The sequence below is a fragment of the Astatotilapia calliptera genome, chromosome 6 (assembly GCF_900246225.1).
Source record: "Astatotilapia calliptera chromosome 6, fAstCal1.2, whole genome shotgun sequence".
Taxonomy (NCBI): domain Eukaryota; kingdom Metazoa; phylum Chordata; class Actinopteri; order Cichliformes; family Cichlidae; genus Astatotilapia; species Astatotilapia calliptera.
The window spans coordinates 23,560,747-23,586,338 of record NC_039307.1 but is presented as its reverse complement, the minus strand read 5'-3'; the positions used below and the strand labels follow the sequence as shown (position 1 = coordinate 23,586,338).

At 41.1% G+C, this 25,592-nt stretch overlaps 3 protein-coding genes across 5 annotated transcripts in view; 1 reads left to right on the top strand and 2 right to left on the bottom strand.

Annotated features, from left to right (window-relative positions):
- gstcd (glutathione S-transferase, C-terminal domain containing) overlaps positions 1-6,612 on the bottom strand; it is a 48,962-nt gene extending 42,350 nt beyond the window's left edge. The window contains exons 1-4 of the mRNA XM_026171209.1: positions 6,411-6,612; positions 5,854-6,287; positions 4,208-4,657; positions 2,596-2,868 (exon numbers count right to left, since the gene is read on the bottom strand). Coding sequence (XP_026026994.1) covers positions 2,596-2,868; positions 4,208-4,657; positions 5,854-6,270 — 1,140 coding nt within the window. The 5' untranslated portion in view covers positions 6,271-6,287; positions 6,411-6,612. The remainder of the gene's footprint in view (positions 1-2,595; positions 2,869-4,207; positions 4,658-5,853; positions 6,288-6,410) is intronic.
- On the top strand, positions 6,063-13,442 carry ints12 (integrator complex subunit 12). 2 transcript variants are annotated; one of them, XM_026171211.1, is made up of 7 exons: positions 6,063-6,126; positions 8,423-8,586; positions 8,737-8,886; positions 9,718-9,896; positions 10,300-10,459; positions 10,562-10,705; positions 12,618-13,442. In XM_026171211.1, the coding sequence occupies exons 2-7, from the start codon at positions 8,431-8,433 to the stop codon at positions 13,173-13,175; spliced, it is 1,347 nt and encodes a 448-aa protein (XP_026026996.1). In that variant the 5' UTR covers positions 6,063-6,126; positions 8,423-8,430; the 3' UTR covers positions 13,176-13,442. The 2 variants fall into 2 exon arrangements, with proteins under 2 accessions (XP_026026996.1, XP_026026995.1); XM_026171210.1 differs by lacking the exon at positions 6,063-6,126 and adding an exon at positions 6,733-6,827.
- Positions 13,443-13,536: 94 nt separating this feature from the next.
- arhgef38 (Rho guanine nucleotide exchange factor (GEF) 38) lies at positions 13,537-25,205 on the bottom strand. Of its 2 annotated transcripts, XM_026171207.1 has the most exons (14): positions 24,847-25,205; positions 21,416-21,600; positions 20,169-20,286; positions 19,897-20,044; positions 19,761-19,778; positions 19,464-19,663; positions 19,126-19,259; positions 18,897-19,001; positions 18,686-18,805; positions 18,019-18,387; positions 17,784-17,918; positions 16,252-16,453; positions 14,967-15,250; positions 13,537-14,163 (listed from the first exon to the last, which is right to left on the bottom strand). In XM_026171207.1, exons 1-14 carry the CDS (start codon positions 25,058-25,060, stop codon positions 13,981-13,983), a joined length of 2,415 nt encoding a protein of 804 aa, XP_026026992.1. In that variant the 5' UTR covers positions 25,061-25,205; the 3' UTR covers positions 13,537-13,980. The 2 variants fall into 2 exon arrangements, with proteins under 2 accessions (XP_026026992.1, XP_026026993.1); XM_026171208.1 differs by lacking the exons at positions 13,537-14,163; positions 14,967-15,250; positions 16,252-16,453; ... (5 more) ...; positions 19,464-19,663; positions 19,761-19,778 and having other exon boundaries at positions 19,893-20,044.
- Positions 25,206-25,592: the final 387 nt, after the last annotated feature.

The following is a 25,592-nucleotide window of genomic DNA, read 5'->3' as shown; positions in this document are numbered from 1 at the left end:
CCGCCCTTGTCATTTGTTGAGCAGGAAGAGTGAGCGCTTGTTTTCATGCAGATTACGTCCCGGATCAAAATGCGGTACAATCGTCGTCGTCTTTTTCTTTTTCTTTTCTTTTAAATCGTTGTCACTTGGAAATGAGATCGCACATAAGTATGAATCGAGATCGCGATTTTCTAACGATTAATCGTGCAGCCCTAGTGCAACACTATGGTCACCGTCTGTTACATTTAAATGTGTTTCATGAATAAAGACTTGACTATCATGTACAATGACATCAGAAAAATACATACACTGTGAGGTGCATCACTATGATGCAATAAAAGCACTGCAATTAAGACTATATTACTAAAAACCCTTAGTTCTGTTGACACTAACTGATCTGTGTGTTATACACTGGGGTTGAACAATGTCTCGCTGCCATATTAAAATATTCTAATATTTTGTTTTATTCATCTTTATATAAACACATACTACTATATAATACAAACCAATCAAAGTCTACAACACTGCAAACCTCAAGCTCAAAAAGTCTGTGCCAAAACCAATTATATTCACTCTCCACAGTAACACAAACTTGTAGTGCAAATGCTGATAAGGTCATTTTTGGTCACTGGGTAAATATGTTTGAGGTACCTCAAAATACACTAAGGAAACATGCACCTTAAAGCTTTAATAATTTTGAATATGAAAAGGTGATTCTGTTTAAAGCTCTATTTCTTCTATTAAATCATATTCTTAAGTTTGATAGTTCACCTGCAACAAGGATGTCTGGTCAAACTTTAAACCCAAATGACAAATAATAGGTAATAATACAAGACTGCGTTATTATCCTGCCATAATGCTCGTTGATTTCAGTGAGGAGTTTTTCATGGGAACACACACAGACTGTCTTCAATCGCTGTTTCTGGAACAACAGCTCCCCTATGAACCCAATTCATCAGACATAAAATCAAAGACTTAACTTCCTTCCTGCAAACCCAGTAATTCTCCTTTTAAAAAAAACTCTATTTTTGATATCCAAGTTGTGTTAGCTTTTGTTAGGCAGTGATAATACCGGGTCTTAATTTCTGGTGTCGGGATGCCTGCTTGTTTACCATAGATACAGATCACAGGCTGGGGCTCCACAGATCACTGCATGGGGAGCTTGAACAGTATGCATGAGTGTGTGTTAACTGGAGTGATAAAGGGGCAGAGTTTATGAGCCATTTGTAATGTGAATGGTGTTGCGAGATGAGCCCACTGCCTCTGGTTAGCCGCCGTGAAGGATCGACTGTCACCATGTGAGACGGCAGACTGTGTGTTTATACCTTGGTGGGACACACACAGAGGACATATATGCGCACACAGACGCAAACAGACAGGCACATTACCCAGCGCAACAGCTGCACTGCAGACATGATGATGGCGACATGTAGCCATCCTTGTAATCCCTCTAGGCAGAGAATGGTGGCCATTGTGTGTTTGTCTGTGTGTGTTCACGCATTCCTCTCGGTTTTAATGTCGGATTTTAACCTGCCAGCAAAACTGTCATTTACACACATGTGGGCCTGACTAAATTTCATCCGGCAACACAGCACATCTAAAAGACACATCCCATCCTGACCACCCAGCTCACTCACCCTCATCAGAATTTTCCAAACCTCTTGTTTTTTTTTCTCCTCGCCTCGCTCACATTGTTATAGAAATGTAGCCAGCAGGAAATCACAGAAATATCTTTCCTAAGAGAGCAGAGCAAAAAAAGCCAAGTAAACAGTCTGAGGGCTCAGTGGCGAGAGGTTAGTCAGGGTTGAGGAGACAGTCTCCTTTAAAACAGCTGGGCCTGCTTATCTCCTGCTGTTGCAGAGGTAATATATGGAGCAAAGAAATCTATAAACGTGTGCGAATGAGCAAGTCTCTCGACAATCCTTCCTAAGGGACCTGCATTGGGTCGTGTATCTTGCCTGTGCACATGTAGATTTTTAGCCATAACTATAAACTAAGTAAAGCTATAACATTTTTGTTTTGGACCAGATTCACTGTTTTTATTGCACCTGAAATGAAGATAAGCTGAATGTGCACTGTCTGCACTCCTGCAAGTGGTAACAGGATCCACTGAGAATACTGAAATGTGCATTTAAAAAAAGCACCCCAGGCAAATACAGTGTTTTTTCTCATAAACAGATTGTTAGTCTTAAAAAAAAAAGCTTGTTTTTTTGTAATGTCTACAAGAGCAAAATAATATGCATCGATAACAGCTTTGAATTCCTTTCTTTTTTTTTTAAGACCACTTAAAATGTTAATTTTATGAGTGACAGCAATCACTGTTAAATATCTGGCAGAAAAACTAAATATCCAACAATTACAAAAGTCTGCCAGAAACCGAAACATTAACTCAGAGCTACACTCTTGAAGGTGCAATCAACAGAAAATGGAGGCATGAAATTACAGGGATAATACTTAACAACCACTCTGGAGGCTGCGAATCTGTGCTGTTAGGGGACAATGGGAGGCAGATCCCTTGATATTAGGTCAGGATGGAAGTGTTGGAACAAAACATGTTTGGTTAACATATAGCTGCAAAGCATGCTGGGGATTAAGTAAAGGAAAGTAATCATTTACTTTGAGTTTAGTCATTGTGGGCCTTGGGCCGCCGACAAAAGGAACCTCTGGGGCCATCTCCCGGCCTTCTTCCTCTTCCACCGGTAGACTGGTTGGGTTGTCCTCTGCTGAGAGAATTGGGAGTCCAGACGTGGGAGCCTGGGGTATGGACAGAAGTAGCCCACAAGCCTTGGCTGCCCGAAGCACCCCCGGTACCTCCTGGACACGGCCGTACCAGCGCAGTAGGTGGGGGAGATGATGTAGAGTGGCGGCAGCGCGTGCTTGGAGGGAACACTATTAAAGACCAAGAAAAGGATGAAAGGATGAAAGAGAAAGAGGAAAACAACAAGGAAATATTGATTAAGTGACTCGACTGACATGTTACTGCCAGCGGAGCGAGATGCCACGTTCCACCAGAATTCACACATCACGCTGGTGAACACTTGTGCGACAGACTGGCAAAAAAAAAAAAATCTAAACAGAGCTGGCAGGAGGAGAGGGTGAAGAAACAAACAGAGACATGATCTGAGACGAAGCATAAGGGCACAGAGTGTGTGTGTTTGTGTGTGTTTGGACACAGAGTGGTGCACGGAGGCAGAAGGGGCACTCCGCAGCACGACAAGAGGGTGGAGTGGAAAGGATTCACTGTGGCTGCATGTGTTGTGGACAGTGATGGCCGTTAAGAGGAGACACGCTAGGCTGAGTGTGAAACTGGAAACCACTGGGGCACAGCTGACTACTAAAAGCCTCATTGTGAGAACTTCAGTTCTTTCCCACAGTCGAGGAATAGCTGGAGACAGCTGAAAGGTGAAATGAGACCCACTCCACTGCCAGACAATGCAGCATTCCTGATCAATAACAGCATAAGCCTGAACTTTACAGCTCTCGGTTCGCCGCTGCAGTTGCTACCAAATTCATCACAAACAATGAGGCGTAATGAATATTCAGTGAGCACTTGAGCTTCTAAATTCTTCAAAGATTTTCAAGTTAGGAGTTTGTTTTTTTAGGTCAACATAACAACCTGCCAACTCCGTCAGCTGTTCCCAAAGTAAAGTCAGTAAAATGTATTTCAACCTGCTGCATTTGAATAAAAACCCTCCCCGTACAGTGTTATCAGCCTTTGCCAGGTGGCTCCAGACCACCTTTGAGAGCAAAAACTGTGCCAAGTCTGATGCAGCGAGTCTTCTTAACCCAAGTTTCTGCCTGGCTGGATTTAAAAAAGGGAACTGGGTGTACTACCTGTTCACCCTGACCAGAGTGTCAAAACCACACATCATGCATAATTTGACAAGTCATCATAATAAAAGTATTAAAGAGCCAGCAAATTCATGTAACTGCACGCTCCGGTCTGCATGAAAGCATTCAGTCTGACATCAGCGCCACTTTTGTATCCACGGAGACAAAGCCTTTCCTATCAGCACTTGACTGTTTGTGTAACAGGTGTATTATTGAAAGAGCATTTGTAAAGAAAGTGTGTCAGTGAAATAAAAGCGACAGGCTTAAACTGACAAAAAAGGGCTAATAAAATTAATTGTGCTTTGATGTGTATGTGCCATTCTTAATTAGACAGTAACAATCAGAATGAGGTTGTTGACACCACTCAAAAATTCATTACATGTCAAAAAGCCCTTACCAGATACTGATAGATGCACGGGAGCAGCACCACATCAGTCAGAGTGAAGTACAGTCCCTCGGCAAACACATGCTCCAACGGAGGCAAATCTGCTGTCTTCACTTTCCTGATCTCAGAGTTCTCTCTGGTGGCTAAAGCTGGTACTGAATCCACAGACAGTTTGGCCAAAGCTGCTCTAAGCTCAAGTCCATCACAGGCCTGAGACGACTGTCCAAGCCCGGACTCGGAGTCCAGGTTCTCTTGGCTTTCAGCAGACTCTTCACGTCTCTGCTCCTGGAGTTTCCGCCTTCGTATTTTGTCATCGTTGTGGACTCTGACAGGCTCCGCGAGCCTTCGCTCAAGAGTGAGAATGGAGAGGGGCACCTGTTGATCATCATTTGCAGGATTCTGGAGATGTTCTTCAACAGCAGAGGGGATTTCAATTTCACACAATCTAGTCCACCGGCTCACCTAAGAGTGAGGAAAACATGGTGTTTGAGGTCTGTCCGTAAATGCACTCAAAATAAAAAGGCTGAAATACAAGTCCTTATCATAGCACTGTGCACAACTTGTGCAGTTGTCAGATATTTATTTGTAATTAAAAACACAAAAAACATAACTTTGCTACATATTTCCAAAACAAAAAAAGGAGAAAAAAAGTTTTGGTGTCAGAATTTGTTTTTGTCCAGTTTTTGACTTTTTGGCAGTTCCTTTTGTCGTTGTTCCCTTTTGGATTGAAGAGTGAAAGGATCACAAGTGGAATATGTGTATATGTGAAATACATCTAGTTTACCACAGAGTGCTTTAAATTTCATTAGCCAACTGGGAACCACCATTTGCTCAAATCTATTATAAATAACCTTCTGGGACCCTGATGGGGAACAATAGACGGTCAAAGTTGTGAGGTATAAGAGCTTTCCTAGATCTGAAACCATGCAAACTTTAAAGCAAACTAAGAATTAGTTCATTATTTACTTATAATACTTTTTAAAAGTTGTTAATTGTGTGATTTCTAATGATGATCTCTAAGATTTTGCATTTATTTGGTTTACTTGATTTTGTAGATTTGCAGATGGTCTTTATTTTTTGTTAACTGTCACTTTTTGTAATGACTGAGTTTTGGGGTTTTGTTTGCATTAAGTTGGTTCGGTTTTCCTTTCATTCAAAGATTTAATGGTTCTTTTTGATTTCAGCAAATCATTACTTATGGAGAGAGCATTACACTGCTTCACAACAGCTTTCAGTTTGTTCCTGAAGTCACTAAATGGTCAAAGCACTTTAAAAAGCATGCCTCATTCAGTCATTCACACAAGGTCTTTTTTTTCAATGCGTTCTCTACCAAAGTGCTTTCTATCTAACATTCACACACATTCATATTCCAATTACTGCCTCGGGAGAGTAACTTGGGGTTCAATTTCTTGCCTAAGGATACTTTGGTTTCAGCTAACTATAACTGATTTGTAACTGTGTGCTTACTTTTAGACATATTTAACCTCCTAAAACCCGAACTCTTCCACAACATGCATTTTTAATTTCTTTTTGATATTCGGGCATATTGGGGCCCGATGAATGTAAAAACAAAGAATTACCAGTTTTTTTTTCAACCTTATCACTTGTTTATTTTCTTTTGTGCATTTTTGTCGTTTGCTTCCCTTTTTTCCACTAACCTCAGCGCAGGCTTTCAGACAAGTCTTCTTGAAACCCAGCAGAGCCAGTACATCATTTCTGGAGGGGTCAGCTTCGATGGTTTTGTTGATAATATGTCTAAGGACCACTGCCAGTCCTGCCCTGCAGAGCTGCCCAGTCTCATCCAAAACAGCAGGGAGGCGACAGTCCCTAACCAGCTGAGGCAGAGCCTCTGACTGAACATCAGAGGAGTCCAGATGCTCTGGCAGCTGACTTCTCAGAGACTCGGAGCTGCTGGGTTTCTTGAAGACCAGGTAAACTTTAAAAAACTTGCACTCGCAGTAAGAAAGGAGGAATAGGACGATGGAGGTGTGCAGGGGAAGGCGCGGCTCCTCGTTTTGAAAGCAAACTTCTAAATAGAGAGAGGGCTGCTGCTGGTTTTCGGGCTGTTGCTTCATTGTAAATAAAGTCAGCACTGCGGGGTGAAACACATGTGAAGGTTTAAAAAGTAGCCTCGGTAAGGTGTTCCGAGGTGGGGTTTGTAAATGGAAAAACAGCTGTATCTAACACGTTAAATGTCACTATGAGTGATACTTACAGCAGCAGTAGCTTCTATAAAACCACGTTGTTGTTATGGTGTGGGCTGCTTCTTCTTCTTCCCCTGTGCTAAAGCTACCACAGCTTCACCTGTTTTCTACTTACGAATAAACAACACACGATGTGTCACTGGAAAAATACATGTAAAACTGTATAATATATTATATGCCCGCTCCATAAAACTGGTTCTTTTAAAAAAAATTTACTATTCAACGAAGAAGCCGTAATGTGAAATATTCTGGAGTAACACAAGTTGCTTCATAAGGTTCCGCGCTTATATCTTGCGGACATATTTGAGTGTTGCACAGGTTAGAGGAAACGGCTTCTTTGTAGGAAGTGTTGTTCTGCCGTCAGTTTCCCCATGAAATCGAAAAGACCGGATTGAGGAGAGACAAGCTTACGAGAAGCAGAGTGTGAGGTATGGTATTCCAGTTTAACGATTTCATTCGTAAATCCTAATTTCTAACTGACAGCTTCGAGTAACGAGAACTTTTACCGTTGTGGTGCTATTATGGTCCCTTGTGTTGCTGCTAGTCCGGACTGAATATGTTACGCAGCAGCCGAAGTTAATCTTTTTTTAATTTGTGTGAACTTTTAAATATTACACCCGACAGACGGAATTGAGACATTTGGGACTCAATCTACAAACGTGAGAAGGAAGATAATAATAAATATTTGTTTTAACCCACAGAAAAAAAAAGCACATGACGTATCACAAAACAAAAACGCATGTCATTTACCTTGGAAGTCGGTGCTAACAAAAATGGTAAAAAAAAAAAAGCGCAAAATATGATTTATTTCGGTTCTTAGCAAGGTAGAGCCGTTTAGCTATTACTAGCAGTACAGCATCGTATTTGTTTTTTAATCTTAAAATGACCGTCGCAGCACATTCATGGGTAGAATCTGACCAGTGCTCTCTGCATGGCTTATTTAGCGAATCATAAATACACAAAAGTGACAGTACAGATTATACATTTTACAGTTTTACTGCTGTTTACGTTCACTGCCGCCATCTTGGATAGTTAACTCGGGGTTGATGGGTCTGTTCCGAGTGGGGAACCTGAGTTGAGGAGATGTTCCAGATTAACTGGAATCTACAGATTGACTGGGAACAAGGAAATTCAGATTTTCGACTTAATCTGGAACGCACCATTAATCCTAGTTTTCCCGGAGATCTGTCGTCTCCCCTTCAAGTGCCCTTCGTTTAGTAATAAAGATGTTTATTGTGACAGAGCTTTTACTCATGGGAAACAGTTTTCACTAAATATTTAAGTCTTACTAAAATATTGACTTATGCATAATTAATGTTAAGAGCACCAGAAATAGATGCATGATGTTTCAAGGAATTTAAAGAACATGTTACTTAAAGTGTTGTGAAAAGGTATTTGCCCCTTCCTGAATTGTTCACATTTTTAGCACTTAAGTTTCTGTTCAAGAAACAAATTTTAACGATAACATAAATAAATATAAATATCTTATTGTTGAATCATTAACTCTGACCTTAACTGAGGCAAGTGAGACCTGCTGTTCTTTAGTTGTCGTTTTGGGTTCTTTTGTGACCTGGATGATTTTGGTAGGTCGGTCACTCCTGGGAGTGGCTCTCGCAGTGGTTCACTAGAGTCCCAATGCCTTAGAATTGGCTTTGTGACCCTTTCCAGATTGATAAATGTCTTTGACTTTGTTTCTCTGCTTTTTGTCACTTTCTTTAGATTGCAGTCTGGGGCTGATTGTTTTAGCCTACTTCACTTTGTTAAACAGGTTCTATTTAAGGGATTTCTTGATTTAACGTGTCTGACAGTAATCTGGTGGCAACTGCTTTTTCACATGGGGTCAGGTCGATTTGGATAGCCTTTTTCCCTAATAAATGGGGGGAAAAAACCAACAATTTTTTTACTCTTACTATCCTTTGTTGTCCTTAGTTTAACTAAACTTGTTTAACTGCACATGATTTACTCAGTAGAGGGATGTTATTTGTTCCCCGAAGCCCGAAAAACTGTATTTTCTGATCCTCAGTTTCCATCATGGCTGGACCTGTCAGTTTGGAGTTGGATCCCATCTTTCTAAAGGCACTGAGTTATTTACACTCCAAAAGTAAAGACTCAGCTGAGAAACTGAAAGCTCTCCTTGATGAATCCCTTGCAAGAGGAAGTGACTCATCATACCGTTCATTACAAAAAGTAAGAAACTGGAGACGTACATGTTTATACAGTCTCTTTATGCTGTATCTCATTGTTGTTAAACCTTAATTTCCCTTTCTCAAACTAAAAGTTATTATTATTATTATTATTATTATTATCATCATTATTATTATTGTCATGTGTCCTCAGGACATAGAGGTATCAAAGGGGACTGTGTCAAAAATGACTTTAAGTAAGCAAGACTCCAAGTCTTCAAGTTCTTCATCTTCAAGTAGCAGCAGTGGAAGTAGTAAACCTGAGAAGAGCAAGAAAGACAGTGAGAAGAGACCATCTGAGAAGGTACTGTGTGAATTTTGCAAAACTACTAGAAGATCTCGACAACCTGGTAGTCCAACGCAAAAGGTGTTGCGTTGGACCATACAATCCTTCTTGTAAGGTGAAGTAGTGAAAAAAGAAAAAAAAGAAGGGAAAACATAAGTAAGTCAAGAACACTCTGCGATTTAAGCAGTCTTTTCTTCATATTTAACATTATTTAATCATTTTGCAGACACTTTTGATATTCTCTGATGATCGTAAACGTGCAGCTAAACGGCTAAAGAGCTTTTCAGGATGGAGAGGTCAATAAGTCGTGACAGGCCAAGTCAAATAGCTGCTCTCACTCCAGCTTAGCAGCATGCCAGATGCCTAACATGAATCTTTCTTTAGTCGGCTGTGTCCTAGTCCTGTTTGGCTCCTGTGAATAAGTATTTGTTTTGGACCTTAAGCACGTGTACTCTCAGGCCAGACAGGCTACCAGGTCTTTTTAAATTTATTTTTAGTTCAGTGCATGGCTGTAGCGGGCAAATCAAAGGGAGCTTCTCTCCTTATACTGAGGGGGGAAAAGGAATGAATAGATATTTTAGTAAAACAATGAACCTTTTTTTATGGTGAAAAGTGGAGGAGTAATCAATCAATCAAGGTAGAGAACCAGCTCAGAGTAGGTCAGAGCTACTTACATGTTAAATAAATTTGAGTTCAGAAATTTCCTGCAAATCTGAGAAGCATACGTATGTACTATTACATAGAAGAGTACTAGTGTTACAGTGAAGTAGATCCAGTTTGAAAATGTTTGTCAGTGATGCCAACATGCCATGTCTAAAATGTGCTCTTTCTGTCTTCCTGAAAAAATAGATCAGGGTTGACTTGGGTGAGGTGGACCCCCCGAAAAAGCCTCGTTTGGAGAAACAGGAGAATCGCTCTTCTCCGATCACTGTGCAGACGAGCAAAGACCTGCTGCCAAACATAAATGATGATGAGACCAGCGCCGATGACTTCGCCATGGAAATGGGCCTGGCTTGTGTGGTTTGCAGGTACATATTGAATATTTGTAGATATGGTAAATTTTTGAGTTGCCGTCCCAAGTTTTATTTTTTTTTAACCTTTTATTATCATATGCCGAGTAAAGAAACATGTTTTTTCTGTCCCAAAGTGAGCCAATGAAATTCTTGCTTTTCCTGTCCACAACAGATACCAACCTAAAAAAATCCACATACAAAATAGATAAATAGAATAAATGCTAATTACAACAACAGCATATCAGAAATCCAGTAGGATTATAGCATATGAAAAAAAATTGTACTTGGAACTTTTTCCACTTTAAATTATTGAGATTCATTTTACTCCATCGTCAACCTAAACAGGTAAACGTGTTAGCAAATTAATTATGTGTCCCTGCCATATGTCTTTACTTTCCTGCTGTTTTTATTCCTTAAGACAAATGACCGTGACCATGGGGAACCAGCTGGTCGAGTGCCAAGAATGCCATAACCTGTACCACCAGGACTGCCACAAGCCCCAGGTGACCGACAAAGAAGTCAATGACCCACGGCTTGTGTGGTACTGCGCCCGATGTACCAGGCAAATGAAGCGTATGGTGAGGAAAGTAAATTATCTTCCAGTATCAGCTTTGTATTTGGATTCAGCGAGCTTGGTTTGTTTTTAAGTGAAAAGTTGTTTGTTTGTTTTTGTCCACAAGGCCCAGAAACCTCCACAGAAGCCGTCCCCTGCGTCTGCATCTTCAGCACCTGTTGTAAAAGACACACTAGTGAAAAAGACGGAGCTTAAACCCAAAACTGACACAGCCAGCACCTTCCAAGCATTCAAAAGAACAGAAGTGAAGGTATGTGTTAACTCGTTATGGCTTCCATCGACGTGCATTGTTAATGCGAATGTTTATACACAGCCTTTGTGTCGTCTCACGTTCTCCTCCTTCTCAGACAAGAAAAAGTTATGATTTCACATCCGTAAATTACTTGGGACTGCAAGGGAGAGAACAGCAGTTGCAGTCAGAGTGCAAAGCTGCTGTGAAAGGAAGTCTGCATAAATCCCCGCAGAGGAAAATGAGCAGAAAGTGTAAACTTATTTTCAAGGATCAGCGTTCCAGCACGGTGCCATTTCTCCAGAGGGAATGGGTTTAAAACTTTTCAGAGCGCTTTCACTTAATGGAGTTCACCAAAAAGTTATTTTGATAGCAAACATGATACCCTGTAGTCACAGATTTGATTATGTTAATACTTCTACCGTGAGGTGTAAGAGTTTTCATAGTTTGCAGCAAAAGTATTGCTCAGGCAAGCAGGACGCGGCGTGAGTAGCTGAGGAATCACATTTTTACTTGATATTTAAGAAACTGCAACTGCGCTGTATGTTGTTGTTGTTTTTCCTGCTTATAGGCTTTTATTTTTAATCAGATGCCGTAACAAAGCAGAGGCTGGTAATTTGATGCTTCTGCTTTGCAGTTCACAGACTGATGCAAAGAACCTTTTCTTGCATTTATAGGTCATTTTCATTTTTGTAATCATCTGTTCACCTTCTGCCTCCAGCAAACTTCTTTAATATATGTTCAGTCACATTATAATTGAGTACAAGAAGGTTGAAACTCACAAAAAGTGCCTGCAGAGATTATTGGTAATAAATTTACTAACGCACCAGTGACAACGACAATTTTATTTATATAGTACATTTCATTATATTAAAGCTCAGTGTGTTTAATACAGAAAAAGAAGACTTAACACCATAAATCAGTGAAAAATGCTTAAGAGAACAAAAAAAAGAATAACGCATATTAACTGTAGGCCTGTGTGCAGAGAAAGGTTTTGAGTCCGTTTTTGAATCTGCACACAGATGTAATTGAACTTGAGTCAGCAGGCTGCTTGTTCCCAAGATTAGGACCACAATAATTGAAAGCACCTCAAGCGTACTTGGATCAGATTTTGGGAGCAGTTAAAAGATCACCCAGGAAGTTGATTCTGTTCATCTGGACGTAGCGTTTTCAGTAGGAGAAATGTTTCTGTCACCCATCCAAGTGACTTCTTCGGTCTAAAGAAGTGACCTCTCTGTCACTCAACTCCCAGTGTTTTCGTTGAGTTGCAATCAGGGTTCATTGCTCTGCCAACTTGTCTGGTGGTCAGCTCTGCCGCCAGCAGTCAAATAGCACAAGCTCCAGTCATGTCATTGTTACCAAACTGTTGGCCTTGGGTGTCCTAGATAGATGAATGGTCTTTTGGAGTTAGTTAGATAAAGGCATTGTGACTTCTTCCCCAAAATTGTATTTTGAGGCACAGGACTATTCACAATAATCAGTCAGCTCTGACTGTTGGGAACCATAAACACAACCCTGCATGCATTTGGACAACTAGTTTTCTTAACAGAGAAGCTCTTCCTGAATTGGGCCAAAAGTGCATTGATGTGACAAGAATAGGGGTGACCCAAGCACATCATCGATAGACAATGAAGCCTTCAAGTCCTGTACAAAAGCGTCAGTTAAAAATGGATTGTATTCAGCTGAATACTGTTTTCCTAACCCTCCTAATTCAACTGTATAATCTTAGCTATGGTGGCCACTGAAGGACAAATGGGTTTTTTGAAAACTAAAGCTCCAAACTAGGTTCTTCAGGCCCAAGTGGGAGCAACAGGGACTTGTTCTCAAATAATAAAACATAAATGAAAGAGATGAAAAGAAAATCCAAGTAGTTAGTAGTTTGTTATTAGTCAGTATTACACTCTAATAATGACAGTAACCTTTTCCCATGCAGCCACCAGCCACTTCAGCCAATCCCACCAGCAGCAGCTCCTCCTCCTCGGGCAGCGGTCTTACCGGCTGGGCTGCATTTGGCGCCAAAACGAGCCCATCTCTTCCTGCTAGCACCAAACTAGGTTCCTCAGGCCCAAGTGGGAGCAGCAAGACCTTGACAACTCCTTCTGGACAGAAGCCTGTTGGGTTATCTGGGCTAGCTGGAGGAAAGTCGGGGCTTGGGAGTGCAAAGATATCTGGGAGCGGCAATGGAAACGGCTCCAGTCAGGCAAACCTGAAACCGCCTCCACCTCTGACTCTGGGTAAGCAGCCGTTGAATAGGTCATCGAGCGGTGAAGGCCAAAGCAAAGGCAGCTCTTCGTCAGGGGCCGGCTCTCCTAACAGCTCCCAGACTGGAGGCAATGGAGGCAGTAACGGAGGAGGTAATGGAAACAATGGGAATGGGTCAAAGGCTGCACCTGGGGACAAACTACCTACAACCCAAGAGTCCCAGCTTAACGCCATGAAGCGGTTACAAATGGTGAAGAAGAAAGCAGCGCAGAAGAAACTGAAGAAGTGAGTGAGGACTGAGTGAAAGGAGGAAGAGTTGTGAGGAAAGGGGAAAATAAATGTTCAAAGAGGGCCGGTTGAGTGCCAGAGCATTACGTTTCTATTTCAAGAGCAGTTGTACATCAAGTAACACCATTGAGTTAAATACTTGAATTTCACTTTGTTTAAATGCTGCTAGACTCGTGTGCCTCATCCTGTCCTTACAAATCTAACCAGTGAAAAAAGTGTCATGTCACTTTTTATCAGTTAGTGTCATTAAATATCCTGTTCTTACATACTCGCAGTAGCTTTGACTTTATTGTGACTGTCTCAATTCAGTCATTCAGTTTTATTGGGAGAAACGGAGAATGGAGAATAAACCAGAACAGCAATAACCACAGAGGCAGTTTTTATTCATAACGTTATCAACGACTTTGAACGTATTTCTTCATTTCAGGGCAAACGGTGAATAAAACTTCATATAAATCATTTCACATAAAACATATACTCTATCTATAAATCACGTCATATATTTTTATATATAAAAATGTACTTCATTAATAAATCACTTCATTATTCATATGAACTCGACAACACTGAAGTATAAAAAGTGCTCAGCACAGTGCCCTGTGCTTTTATAATTCTCCACATTCATCACAGATCACTGGTCAAGCTCCATTAGTGAGCTCTCTTGTTATCTTCTGAAGGCCAAGCAGGTTCAACATCAACACTATGGTATGATAATAATATCTGTTGGGATGCTCGCCAAGCAGAAATGTAGCTTGGTTCAATTACATTTTGTTAAAACGGTAAACTGATGCTCAGAATTGGGTGTTTTAGGCGTAGGACATCCTGCCGAGGTAGTTGGCCGGGACGTATCCTTTTTGTCCGTTAGCCTCAGCCAACCACCACTCCTTGTTACCTCCCAGGTCACAGAATTGAAGGATGCGAACGTGCTGGTGCTCCTGCAGGGTCAGTTCCTGTTCGCATCGGGCTTGAAATGCATACACGGCGTAATACTGTGGAAACAGACCCAGTTTAGGTGTGAGCAAAGGCAGATGCAATTATCGCTTTTAAAATGTGTTAAAAGCAAAAAGCTAAGATTCAATCCAAAAACCTAAAACAAAAGGCATCATGAAGGAATATGTAGGCACTCCTGTTAATCCAGAAGGTGGCAGTGTTAAGCTTCCTGGCAAAACACAGCAGTAACACCAATACTGATTCTCACTCGCTGCGATCCATTAACCTATGTCAGTTTTTATTTATAATCTTTTATGTATTTCAAGACCTTTTAACTCGATGATGATCAGAGATGTATTTCAGTCAAAGGCCCCAAGGACGAACCCTACGAGTGCTGCTGAGTGACAGCAATCTCACCATGTAATGCTATTTTAAAAACAATTAAATTTAATGTCAGCAGACAGGGTGAAGCCATTAGACGTGATTTTAGAGTGACTCATCTTCTGCTGATCGAGTCTATATACCTGCGGTCCTCGTTTACCTACGCGCTGCAATAACCCATAATTCACAGCTGTGGCTCGGGTAAACCATTAGTTATTATTGGCTGAGCCTTTTTTTTTTTTTTTTTTTTTTTTATCAGTTTTTTTAAGGTCTATGTGATGTGTGTTTTGTTGTTGTTGTTGTTGTTGTTGTTTTATTTCTGACCTTGAATTTCAGTCTTCTTTTTTTTTTTTCTAACTTCAGTGTATACAGCTACTCTGACCTTAACTGTTAGGTTATCCTCTATGGAGCTAAGTAGTGCGATATGTTAATATGACACTGTGAGAGCAGTACTGATCAGCTGGCAGACCACCACACACACCTGCTGAGCCTCCGAGTCCACTGTGTCCTCCGTGTCCTCAGTGCTCTCCAGCTCCCCCTGCAGGCCCGAGAGAATTGAGCAACTGTCAGTGGCGCTGAGCTTGAAGCTGCGCAGGCTGCTGCTGCCGCTTCCTGACACGAACAGACTCAGGTCATCAAAGTCCTCATCCACCGTAGCAGGTGGCTGCTGCTGGGGCTGCTCTTTGGCCATCTGGCCTGCCCGCTGCGAGTCCCTCAGAGGGTTGTACTGCTTCAGGAAGGTGGAGTAGACATAGCCTTGCATACCTGACAAGGGACACAGAGATAGTTTGTCAGGTTCACTAAAATTAAGCTTTTTTTTTTTTTTTTAAGCTTTATTTAAAAAAAAAAAAAAAAAAAGCTTAATCTCTCTTTATATGTAGCCCTGCAGATTATTATGGATGTTATAGAAAAATATCAATATGGCATCTTCTGCCAGAAACGTAATCTTTTAAAGCCACTGTGATTTTTTTCATTTGTCTTTCATTCATATTTTTTGATTGGCACAAGAAAATAATCCATTCAAATCACAATGGGATCAAAGCAGCAATCTTAGAGATGTATGACAGTGAGTGTTAAGGGGCTTCATCCAGAGGCCACAGAGCACTTGCTTACACAAGTCTCGAATCCAGTTCCAGTGAGTTACTGAAGAGTGTGTAAATATGAGGCCCGCATATTCATAGTGTTGATATCAACAGAAGGAAGAACAACAACTTCCTGGGAATGCTTGTTATCCCTGAGGAAAAGACAAGCCTGTGAAGAATGTACTTTACGCCAAGAAACATACACACACTATTTTTTTTCTAGTGTTCTTAAAAAAGAACTTGTTATTTCAGAGTACAAAGATGAGCACCAGTGATATCTCTTCATCCTTGTCTCTGAATCCCCAGGGGAAAAGTCTTTGTACTCTAAGTAACACTGCATACAACTGCGTACAGCAGTTTGTTCCAAGCAAGATGCTGGGATCTCAGGTGCCTCTATGAGACGCAAAGCAGAGATAGAGACAAGCTATGGAGCCGGCATTGTTGTGAGGCAACGATCTCCAGAGGCAACCAGCAACCATGACAGCACAGGAGCTCCTGGGACAAATTCTCATCTGCTGACTTATCAAGGCCAGAAAGTAAAGTTTGGTGTGAGTGTTTTCACAGAGAAAAATGCATTAGATAAAACCTGTGGCACCCATACTTGCAGATGATCCAGTGTGATAACTTAATCCACGGTGTGTGTCTTACTAACAGTACTACACGCGCGCACACACACACACTTGCCTCCAGTGTGTACCAGCCAGCGGCTGCTGCTGCCCATCGGATCTGTGTCCTCAATCAGAGCTACCAGCTCTCCCTCCAGCAGGCTCAGGTCCTGCTCCTGGCAGCCATTGCACTTCCTCTTCAACTGGTACAGTCGGTTCACTGGGTATTCTGCCAGCAGCCAGGCACGCTGTTCCTCGGTCTGATGCTGCACCTCCGGCACCTGAAGGACAGCACAACACGAAGTGTTGCCGTAAATATTTGAAGCGGGTATGTGGTGTGCAGGTTTACGTAGGAGTGTTAGGTAACAGTACACAAGGGTAATCTAGGGAGGGTGAATGGTAATATGATCCTGGAGCTAGGACGTTCAAACACATCTATTCACGTGCTCAAGAAAAAGAGCCTTCTAATATAGGTGCAGATGTTTTAGTGTATATGCGTATGCAGACCAATGAGCATGCCAATATACAGTACTGTGCAAAAGTCTTGAGCCTCCACAGTGTTTTACTGATGGCTGTATCTCTCTCATGACCTCCTCTGTACGTATTGTAAAATTTGGATACTTCCCCCAATAAGACTAATTGTTACAGATTTTCAGCCCAATTCTTATGTAATTTAGAATACCTCAGCCTTTTTTCCCTGTTTCCCTTCTGTAAGAATGGCTTCTTGGCATCCATTTCTTAAGGACATGACTTTCACTGACTTCGTTTTTTAGTCCTGTCACTTCTTCTATTGTATTCTATTTGTTTAATTTCCTCAAGTTTTTGGGGATACAGTGCACACCATCCCAAGATATGCCAAGTTTTGGGCTAATAGTTTTTGGAAATCACCTTGTTGGTGCAAAAATACCATTTTATGCCTGTAAAACTGTGCTACATTTGACAATTTCATAGAGTTGGCTAAAGAAATGGGAACTAATGATGTGTTTTTGTGAAAGGCTGCTAATAAAAAAGTGCTCCCAAGCCCCATTTAGATCTGGTAACAGACACAACGCTGGTGCATCCTTTTACTTGTTTTGTTTTTTATGCTTGAATGACGCAAAGTTCAGTCTTTGCTGAGTAAACATGCAAAAAATAAAAGATCAGGTACAAGAACTACACTCAAATTGAAATAGCAGGGAAAAAGGGAAAAAGCAGCCAATGCCCAAAGAAAAACTTTGAAAGACCGTAAGAAGCCTGGAGAACTTTTGCTCAAGAGCACTTTAAAAAGAAAGTCTGGTCTTCTGAAGCAAATTATAGAGAAATGATGGTTGGGTCAACACACTTACACAATCCTGCAAATGAGACTGATGCCTATCTCCTGAATCAAGTACTTAGCTTCATCATAGCCTGGGATCTGTGATGCGTATAACTGAGCATTTATGCCTTGCGACTGATTTTGTCAGAATTTGGAAAAACAAAGGTCTTTTTGAATTTTCTCAAAACTGAAGACTATGGCACATTTGTTTTAACCTGTGATCAGTGACGAATGGAAAAATCCTCAGACCAGAGGTTTTAAAATCACACACTTGAGGCTTTACGTAAAGGTGAGATTAGTCTGTTCAGCTTTCTTACCGCAGTTTTCCTGTCTCGTTTTTCAAAGCTGACTTTTCGCTCCATTAACTTCTGTGCATTGTCCTTGACAAAAGTCAGATTATTCAGCTCATCCATGATGCTGTTCTGGACCTCAGCAATGTTTGACAGCGGAGGCTGAAAAGGCAAACATAACACAGGTTAGCTTTATTGTTCTTTTATTTAAAAAAAAACCTTTAAAGTCTTCCAAATGGGATATTTGTAGATGTATCCTTACTGGTAGCTGGTGCACTGATGGAGCACCCATCAGTGCATTATTCATCAGCCCTCTAAGTAGCGCCACTAGAAACACCACACTGTTAGTCAGGATAGTGTATGCAGCTGTGTTGAACCTCTGCAGTTCTTCCACTAGCAAAGCATTGAGAGCTTCGTAGTCTCTCTTGGCTGGACCTGGTGGGTCTTCTGATGCCGGTGAAAGAGAGGAAGAAGTGGTGGAAGAAGAGGATGAAAAAGAGGAAGAGCGCTCCAGGCGACTGCAGTAATCTAGTAATTTGTCATAGCGTTTTTGGATGAGCTTCTGAGGGGCTGTGAACATGCCGTGCAGAGAGGAGAGGGGGGTGAGCACCAAGTGCTCCAAATTGTCTCTCTGGGGGAAAAACATGGCAAAAGGAAAGAAATGAAGATTAGTTTGTGTAGCTCATAACATACTTATTTAATTTGTACATATAAACAGTTTTGTTTTGTGAGCATCTCCTTAAAAATAAAAAGAGAGAGATCTTTTTGCAAAATCTTTTTCTATGACGCATCTTTGAGGCCCAGCAGTTTTCTCAAAGTGGAGATGAAGAGTGTACTTTGACACTGGCACAGAATATCATGCAGTGATACAAATATAAAAGCAAACTGGAAACATTTTTGCACTGAAGGACAACAAATAGCACACTTACAAAGACCTTATAGGGATCGTAGCCATTGTCGTGGACCAAACCATTGCCATCATTTTTGTTTGAATCCTTGACTATGTTCTTCACATCCTGCACACTCTGAACAGCTACAGACACCATCTCCTGCAGGAAACATGGAAAAACAAACCTTAAAATAAGCCAAATTATATATTATGCATATTTTGCAAAAGAAAATGGTCAAACATGTACTTACCTGAGTGTACTGCAGGTAACATTGAACGTTTTTGACCAGTTGCCTCGCAGCTTTCTCTAAACTCCTGAAAAGCTTCTCCTCTCTGTCAAACACTTCATCTCTCACCTACGGAAATAACACATCACTTACACATAAACATACTAATAGCCAATTATTCCTCTGTATAGCTCATATTAGCTATAAAGAGTGGAGAATGAACTGGAAAAAGTTTGCTGTCACTTTGTTTTACCTGTGTATCAGCACCCGCGAGGATTTTGAGATAACCGGCAAACCTGTCTCCCTTCTTCCTGATGGAGTGGATGTTAAACTTGTTTAATTTTCCCCTCAGTGTGCCGTCATCCTCCAACCTCTTGTACTTCATAACTGAGAATCAACAAAAAGCCGGGGAACAGGTCTGATCAGATTTGGTATGGATATATTTGGTATGGATCGTGTATAAAACACACATACCGGTACACAAAATAAATTTGCAGTTTTGCTAAAGCCGTTCATATAGATGCATTTTTTTACAAACACACATTATGAATAAAAATTGCCTCACGTATGTCAGTGTGAATGAAATCTCACCTATGTCCTTGCGTCTTTTGAATTCATTGATGTTAATATTTATGATCTTGGCAGCTGTGAATGCCTCCTGCGTCGGCTGATAGTCGGTGTGGTCTTCAGGCGTGGCGTGCCACAGCTCCCCAAGAAGCAATGGGTACTTCATGATCCTCTGAACGGGTTTGATGAGCAGTGAACCCATATCCAACAAATTAGGTTTCCCTCTGTGCAAATGTGCATAATAGCCAATAATCAGCTATCAAAGCTAAAGTAATAACAAAAAATACATAGTGCAAAAATTTTGCCAGTAACTACACTTACTCTTTATCATAGATTTTCCTGAAAGGAAAAGAAAGAAGATTACAAACAGAAAAGGATAATTTTTGGAATACATAATAATAAACATAAAAAAAAATAATAAAGGTGAAAATCATTTAGAGAAAGTAGCTTAACTTACTTCAGTGCTAATACACATGTGGTAAAATGTTGCTTGATTTCTTCATCTTTCTCATAGGATTTGAGGGATGCGTTAGCCTCATCATGATGGTAACAGTAAATCTTATATACATCTTCTAAAGCTGCCTTTGCCTGGATAAATACGTCTCCTTTAAATTAAAATGGGAGACAACATGTTTCATTTACTACTGATGTGACCAGCAACAATCGCCAAAGACAAAACTGCTTCAGTCAGACAGCTTGTCAGTCACTCAGAAACTAGACTAGCGTTACCTATGACAACGGCTTCTGGATCAGGGTCAGCCATGGCCTCGTGCAGTCTGTGAAGGAGTGCTGCAGAGACCTCACACACCGTCTCCATGTTGGTGAACAGTCGATCCACATCCACAACCTGCAACCCAGCAGACTCAAAATGTACAAGTGCATTTTCTACCCACACGTCAGTTAAACTGAGTATTGTTAAACCAAAGGTTGATGTTATTTAAATGACCAGGCTTTGCTTTGTTTTGACATTTAAGCAGAGATTCATGACCTTCTATCAAATGCTCAGCGTATAGTTTAAGAATTTGAACTGAGGTTTACATTGGCACTGATTTTCATTGTTGTTGTCGCATACACCAGACAGGTTTTTTGGTATACCTTGCTAATATCCCCTTTAGCCTTAATAATGTGTTTTATTCTTTTTGGCGTAGATTCTACAAGGTGCTGGAAACATTCATAATGACATGATCATAAGATGGATGCACTGTTGTCATAAATTGGTAGACACTGAGGTAGGTTGTGGTGTTTAAACAATGCTCAACTGGTAGTAAGGAGCCCAAAGTGAGCCAAAGTATTTCCCCCACACTGATATCACAACCACCAACCTGAACCACTGAAACAATGCAGGATATATCCATGCTTTCATGTTATTTACACCTAATTCTTACTCTATCATCTGAATATCGCAGCAGAAATTGACACTCATTTCGTCTATTGAAAATTGTTTTAGTTGACACCCAGTGTGGTCTTCTGATGCTGCAGCCCATTTGCTCTAAGGTTGAATGCGCTGTGCATTCAGAGATGCTCTTCTTGGTTGTAATGAGTGGTTATGTGAGTTATCGATGCGTTCCAGTCAGCTGAGAGCAGACTGGCCATTCTCTGGCCATGTTATTTACTCAAAACTGCTGTTCACTGAAAATATTTTGTTTTTGGGACAAGTCTAAGTTAACCCTAGAGATGGTTGTGTGGGGAAATCCCAATAGATCAGCAGTTTTTGAATTACTCAGACCAGGCCTGCTACTGGCACCAACAACCATGCCACAATCAAAGTCTCTTAAATCACTTTTCTTCTCTATTCTGATTCTCCATATCTCATGTCTAAACACACTGAATTCCTGCCATTTGATTGGCTGATTAGCTATATGCCCGAGCAAGGACTTAAACAGGTGTGCCTAACAAAGCGGCCAATGAGCGTATATGGATATCTGTCAGCGGTAAGGTTACAAGAGATTTTAGTGAGGATCGTAAAAAGCACCTACCATGAGATTTCGCAGAGGCTGCACCACTTCTCTAATGCACAGCTCCAGGTCAGTGAGGAAGTCCTTTTCAGTCTGAACAAGTTCCTGAATGACTTTTGCCCTGCGCTTCATCTTCCTCGCACGCAACTCCTCTGGGTCAACGGCCGGAGATGGGATTGGGGACAGACCACGTGGTGTCATTTTCTCTAAAAGTAAAAGACAGTCAAACGTTAAAATTTCGAAAGGTTTTTATTTGACATCACAATCGTAGCATCTGTCCTAATGAGTCACACAGATTATACAACATTAATGAGCTAATTTTATATGTTTTCTACCATTTTAAGCCATCTATGTGACATTTTCTAAAATCTGGGTAAATACCCTGGCGCCATAAGCTGTGCGATGCTTTGAAAAAACTGTAACACATCCTCTTGATGCCTAAGCAGCATTCTTTATTTCACAGTGATCTAATTATTTTGACTTGAATGCCAAGAGACTTCACTTAACATGCCAGTCAGGCTGACTTCTGCTTCTTTTTTTAACTGCTCTGCTGCCTAATCAGTCTGTGGCTGCTCTGTGCTTTGCATGGCAGGCAGGAGTGTCTGCTCAGGGAAGAGGGATGCTTCCTTGCTGCCTAATCGACACCACACACTGCTTCCTCCTCTGCTGCGAGAGCACGATGAAAAGAGGGGGGGGAGAGACAGAAGGCTGCAAGACCTGTGTCAGGTTGCAAAACTAATCGTGCCACTGATGTAATCCTACAGCGTGCTCAGGCATTCCATCTGCTGCGTGTGTGTGTGTGTGTGTGGGGGGGGGGTGTAGTTATGAGTACACACGTACAAATACACCAACACACACATCAGCACTGATTCACATGTTTTTGGTGAACAAACACACACACAGTCACGCATGCACATTTAAACAAATGTATTCCGTCAGCCTCAGGTTACGCATTACACACACAAGAGTAAACACTGCAAACTCTAAAAAGTTGAAGTTCATCTTAGTGTCCAAATATTACCAAAAGCTTCTTGTATTTTGGGGGGGGGGGGGGGGGGGGGGGCATCCAAGGAACCATTTGCAAAAGATGACTACATCTATATATCAGCAGCTTGAGTAACATGGCCATTGCCTCCTGGTGCAGACTGAAGATGACGAAACAGATGCCCTTTATTGAAGCTACGCAGAATGCATCTTGTGTTTCTGGCCGGTACTTGCTCTCTTATGAATGGGAGCAGTGTTCAGCATCGGTGAGTGACTCCAGAGATCTGCTGCGTACAGTTTCACCTTGCTTCCCAGCCTTGTGAAACTGTAAAATGAATCTGCAGTGGTTAGTCATGATTTATTTGACTGATTTTTTTGCCAATTCAACAAGAGCTTCACACAATTCCTTCAGTTATATTCCTTCAGTGACATAAGAGTCACTGAAGGAATATAATTAATTGGAATACAAAGTTCTTCCTTCCTAAAATACTTTAAGTATTTTATAGTATTTTAGTATATTTTAACATGTGGTTAAAATGTGGTTGTCTTTGTGAAGGCTCTACTTGCACAGTAACTATACTGAAGCCACCTCACCTGGTCATTACATGGTATAGCATATACTATATATATATATATATATATATATATATATATATATATTATAGTCATAAATAGATATTTTCCTGCCACTGTAAAAGGTTTTAATGTGTTAAATGAATCCCGGTTCCTTTCCAGAGCTTTGAACTGAACACGTCGTCTGTCTCATTCAAACTTGACCTTGAAAGGTTCCCTCCACAGAGTTTAAAAAAAAAAAACATGGATCAAGAATAGGCGGGACATTTCAACTTATCCTTCTGCCGGCATTATGTTTGGTGAGGTATGGTTACTAGGATCGGAGTTCTCATGAAAGCAAATACAGGGCGTTTTTAACTGCTCAGTCCAGTGAAAGGGATCCAATAGAGTGGACAGGAAAGAATGAAGGCCACAGTGTATCATGTATCACCATCAAGAAAAATGACATGACAGACTTATCCGCATAGCACAGGCCCCTGTGGCAATCAGTGGGAAGGAGAAATACTTTGGACACAATAAATTAAATTGTTTTTTAAATGCCTGAAGTTATTTGAAAGTTAGAAAACAGGCGAGAAAGACTTCAGAAACTACAAACAAATAGGTAGTTTTATCTGTTCCATTACTGTCCTGTGGCGTTTTTTGCTGGTAAATCATTGTTGGAAGTATTTTATTTAGTTGCGGTAAATAATTAGACATATTGATGTCATTGTTGCCATGGCTCTATGGCTTGACCAACCTGTCTGGCAAGCATATGAGAAGAGACTTTCTAGCAGCAAGTCATATGTTTCCTCTTTCAGTGAAGTCATCGTTCTGTCAATATTTGCATTGGTGTAAATATGTAATGCTGCTGGTTTCCCTGAGGGTGAAGTCAAAAGGCGCGGGTAAATAGTTTACTCAAAACATCACAGTGTTTTTTGTACAACTCAGCCTGCCATGATGCAGGTTCTGAAAGTAGAAAGTACAAAGGGATGAAGAGTGGTTATGTCTCATATAAACTTAACATCTTCTGAAAAGACAAAAGTGTGTGTGTGTGTGTGTGTGTGAAAGGTGTTGTTATCCACAAAACACCAAGATGGAACTAGGTTAGACTGCACTATTAGACAGTTATTTGAACCACGGTGCAGTCATGTTGTCATGTGATGAGCATTGTTCAATGAAAAAGAAGACAAAGAACAAGTGGCACAGGAAAGCCTACATACTTACCTAATCTTTCATATCAACCCCCTGCTGATGATTGATGTCATCGGCAGGGAGCATTCCCAGGCACTGACTGCACTTTAAGGACAGGGGAATCCAGTTTTACTTACTACTATGTGTTAGAATGAAAAGACTGTGTCAGCAGTAGTAATGAGGCAACACACAGCTGAATTGACAATTGTTTCTCACAGCTCATTTCCTATTGCAGCTGGCTTATGCCTCCCATGGTTTTTGGTTTAAATGCTACGGCCACTGTGATCAAAACTAAGACCCAACATTTTAAATTAAAAAAAAAAAAAGATCCAAAGTCCCCCCCATCGCACAACACTGGCCTTGTTTACAAGCTGGCCTGGAACAATTTTAAGCCACTCCTCTGTGCCTGAGTTTGGAGCACACTTTGCATATGTGGCTTCATCCCTGTGGGAGTATCGCCTGCTCAACACATATTAACACAACAGGTTCAGGGTGCAGAGCGGCCCACACTTTTGTGTGTGCGTATGTGTGTGTGATCACTATTTGCCCGAAAGCCATCGATGCTGCTCCTACAGCCCGTCTACATTCAGATCTATTTGTCTGAACTTCTCCCACACAGCATTTTATCACCATGTTTGAAATGCAGAGACTTTTCAGAAGGACAGTTGCGCGTATAAGTTGTTGCCATAGTTTTGATCCCTGAGGGACATCATTAGTTGCTGTACCTTTAAGTTTGGCGCTGTACTCTGTCTTGTCAGACTGACTCCTCCTCACCAGCGTCCCCAGGTTGATGTCACCTTTGTCCGTGTCATCAGCTACGATTGTGTCCGTCTTTCTCCTCTCCAGGTAACGCAGGAACACAGGCCGGTTCCTCCTTTTAATCACTTTCTCCTTTTCCTTTTCCTTCTCACTTCCACCGCCCTCCTTGGGATCCATCATGAGGCTTTGCTATTAGACTAAAATCAAAAAAAGGCAAGGAAAGAAAGAGACACAAGGAAACAGAGCGAAAAAAAATAAACAAACAAAAAAAAGAGCTAGAGCCTGGGAAGTACAACAGGTGTACTGTTCCCTGTGCACTGGCCGCCAGCTCTGCACAGGTAATGTAGCTCCTCCTTGTGTCTACCTGTCATTGGAGCTGTGTGGCCACACCTCTTTGCTGCTGTTCTGTGTTTCTGCCCTTAAGGCATTCAAATCCATCCCGGAAGAGAAAGTGATAAACTAGAATCTGTCTCTCCTTAAGGGTAAAGACAGAAAAATAATGGCTAGCTGAGGTCTTTTTAATGAGTTATCCTCGTCTAAGAGCCTTAGGGTTAGGTGTCATATGTTGATAAGGAATAATTCATACATGTGACCCCCGCCCCACACACACACACACACACTATAAATCACAAATTGAGTTTTATATTTTTGCAATAATGTGATACAGGTCCTAATACAACATTTTAAGGATTTTACATCTGTGTGCCCTTTA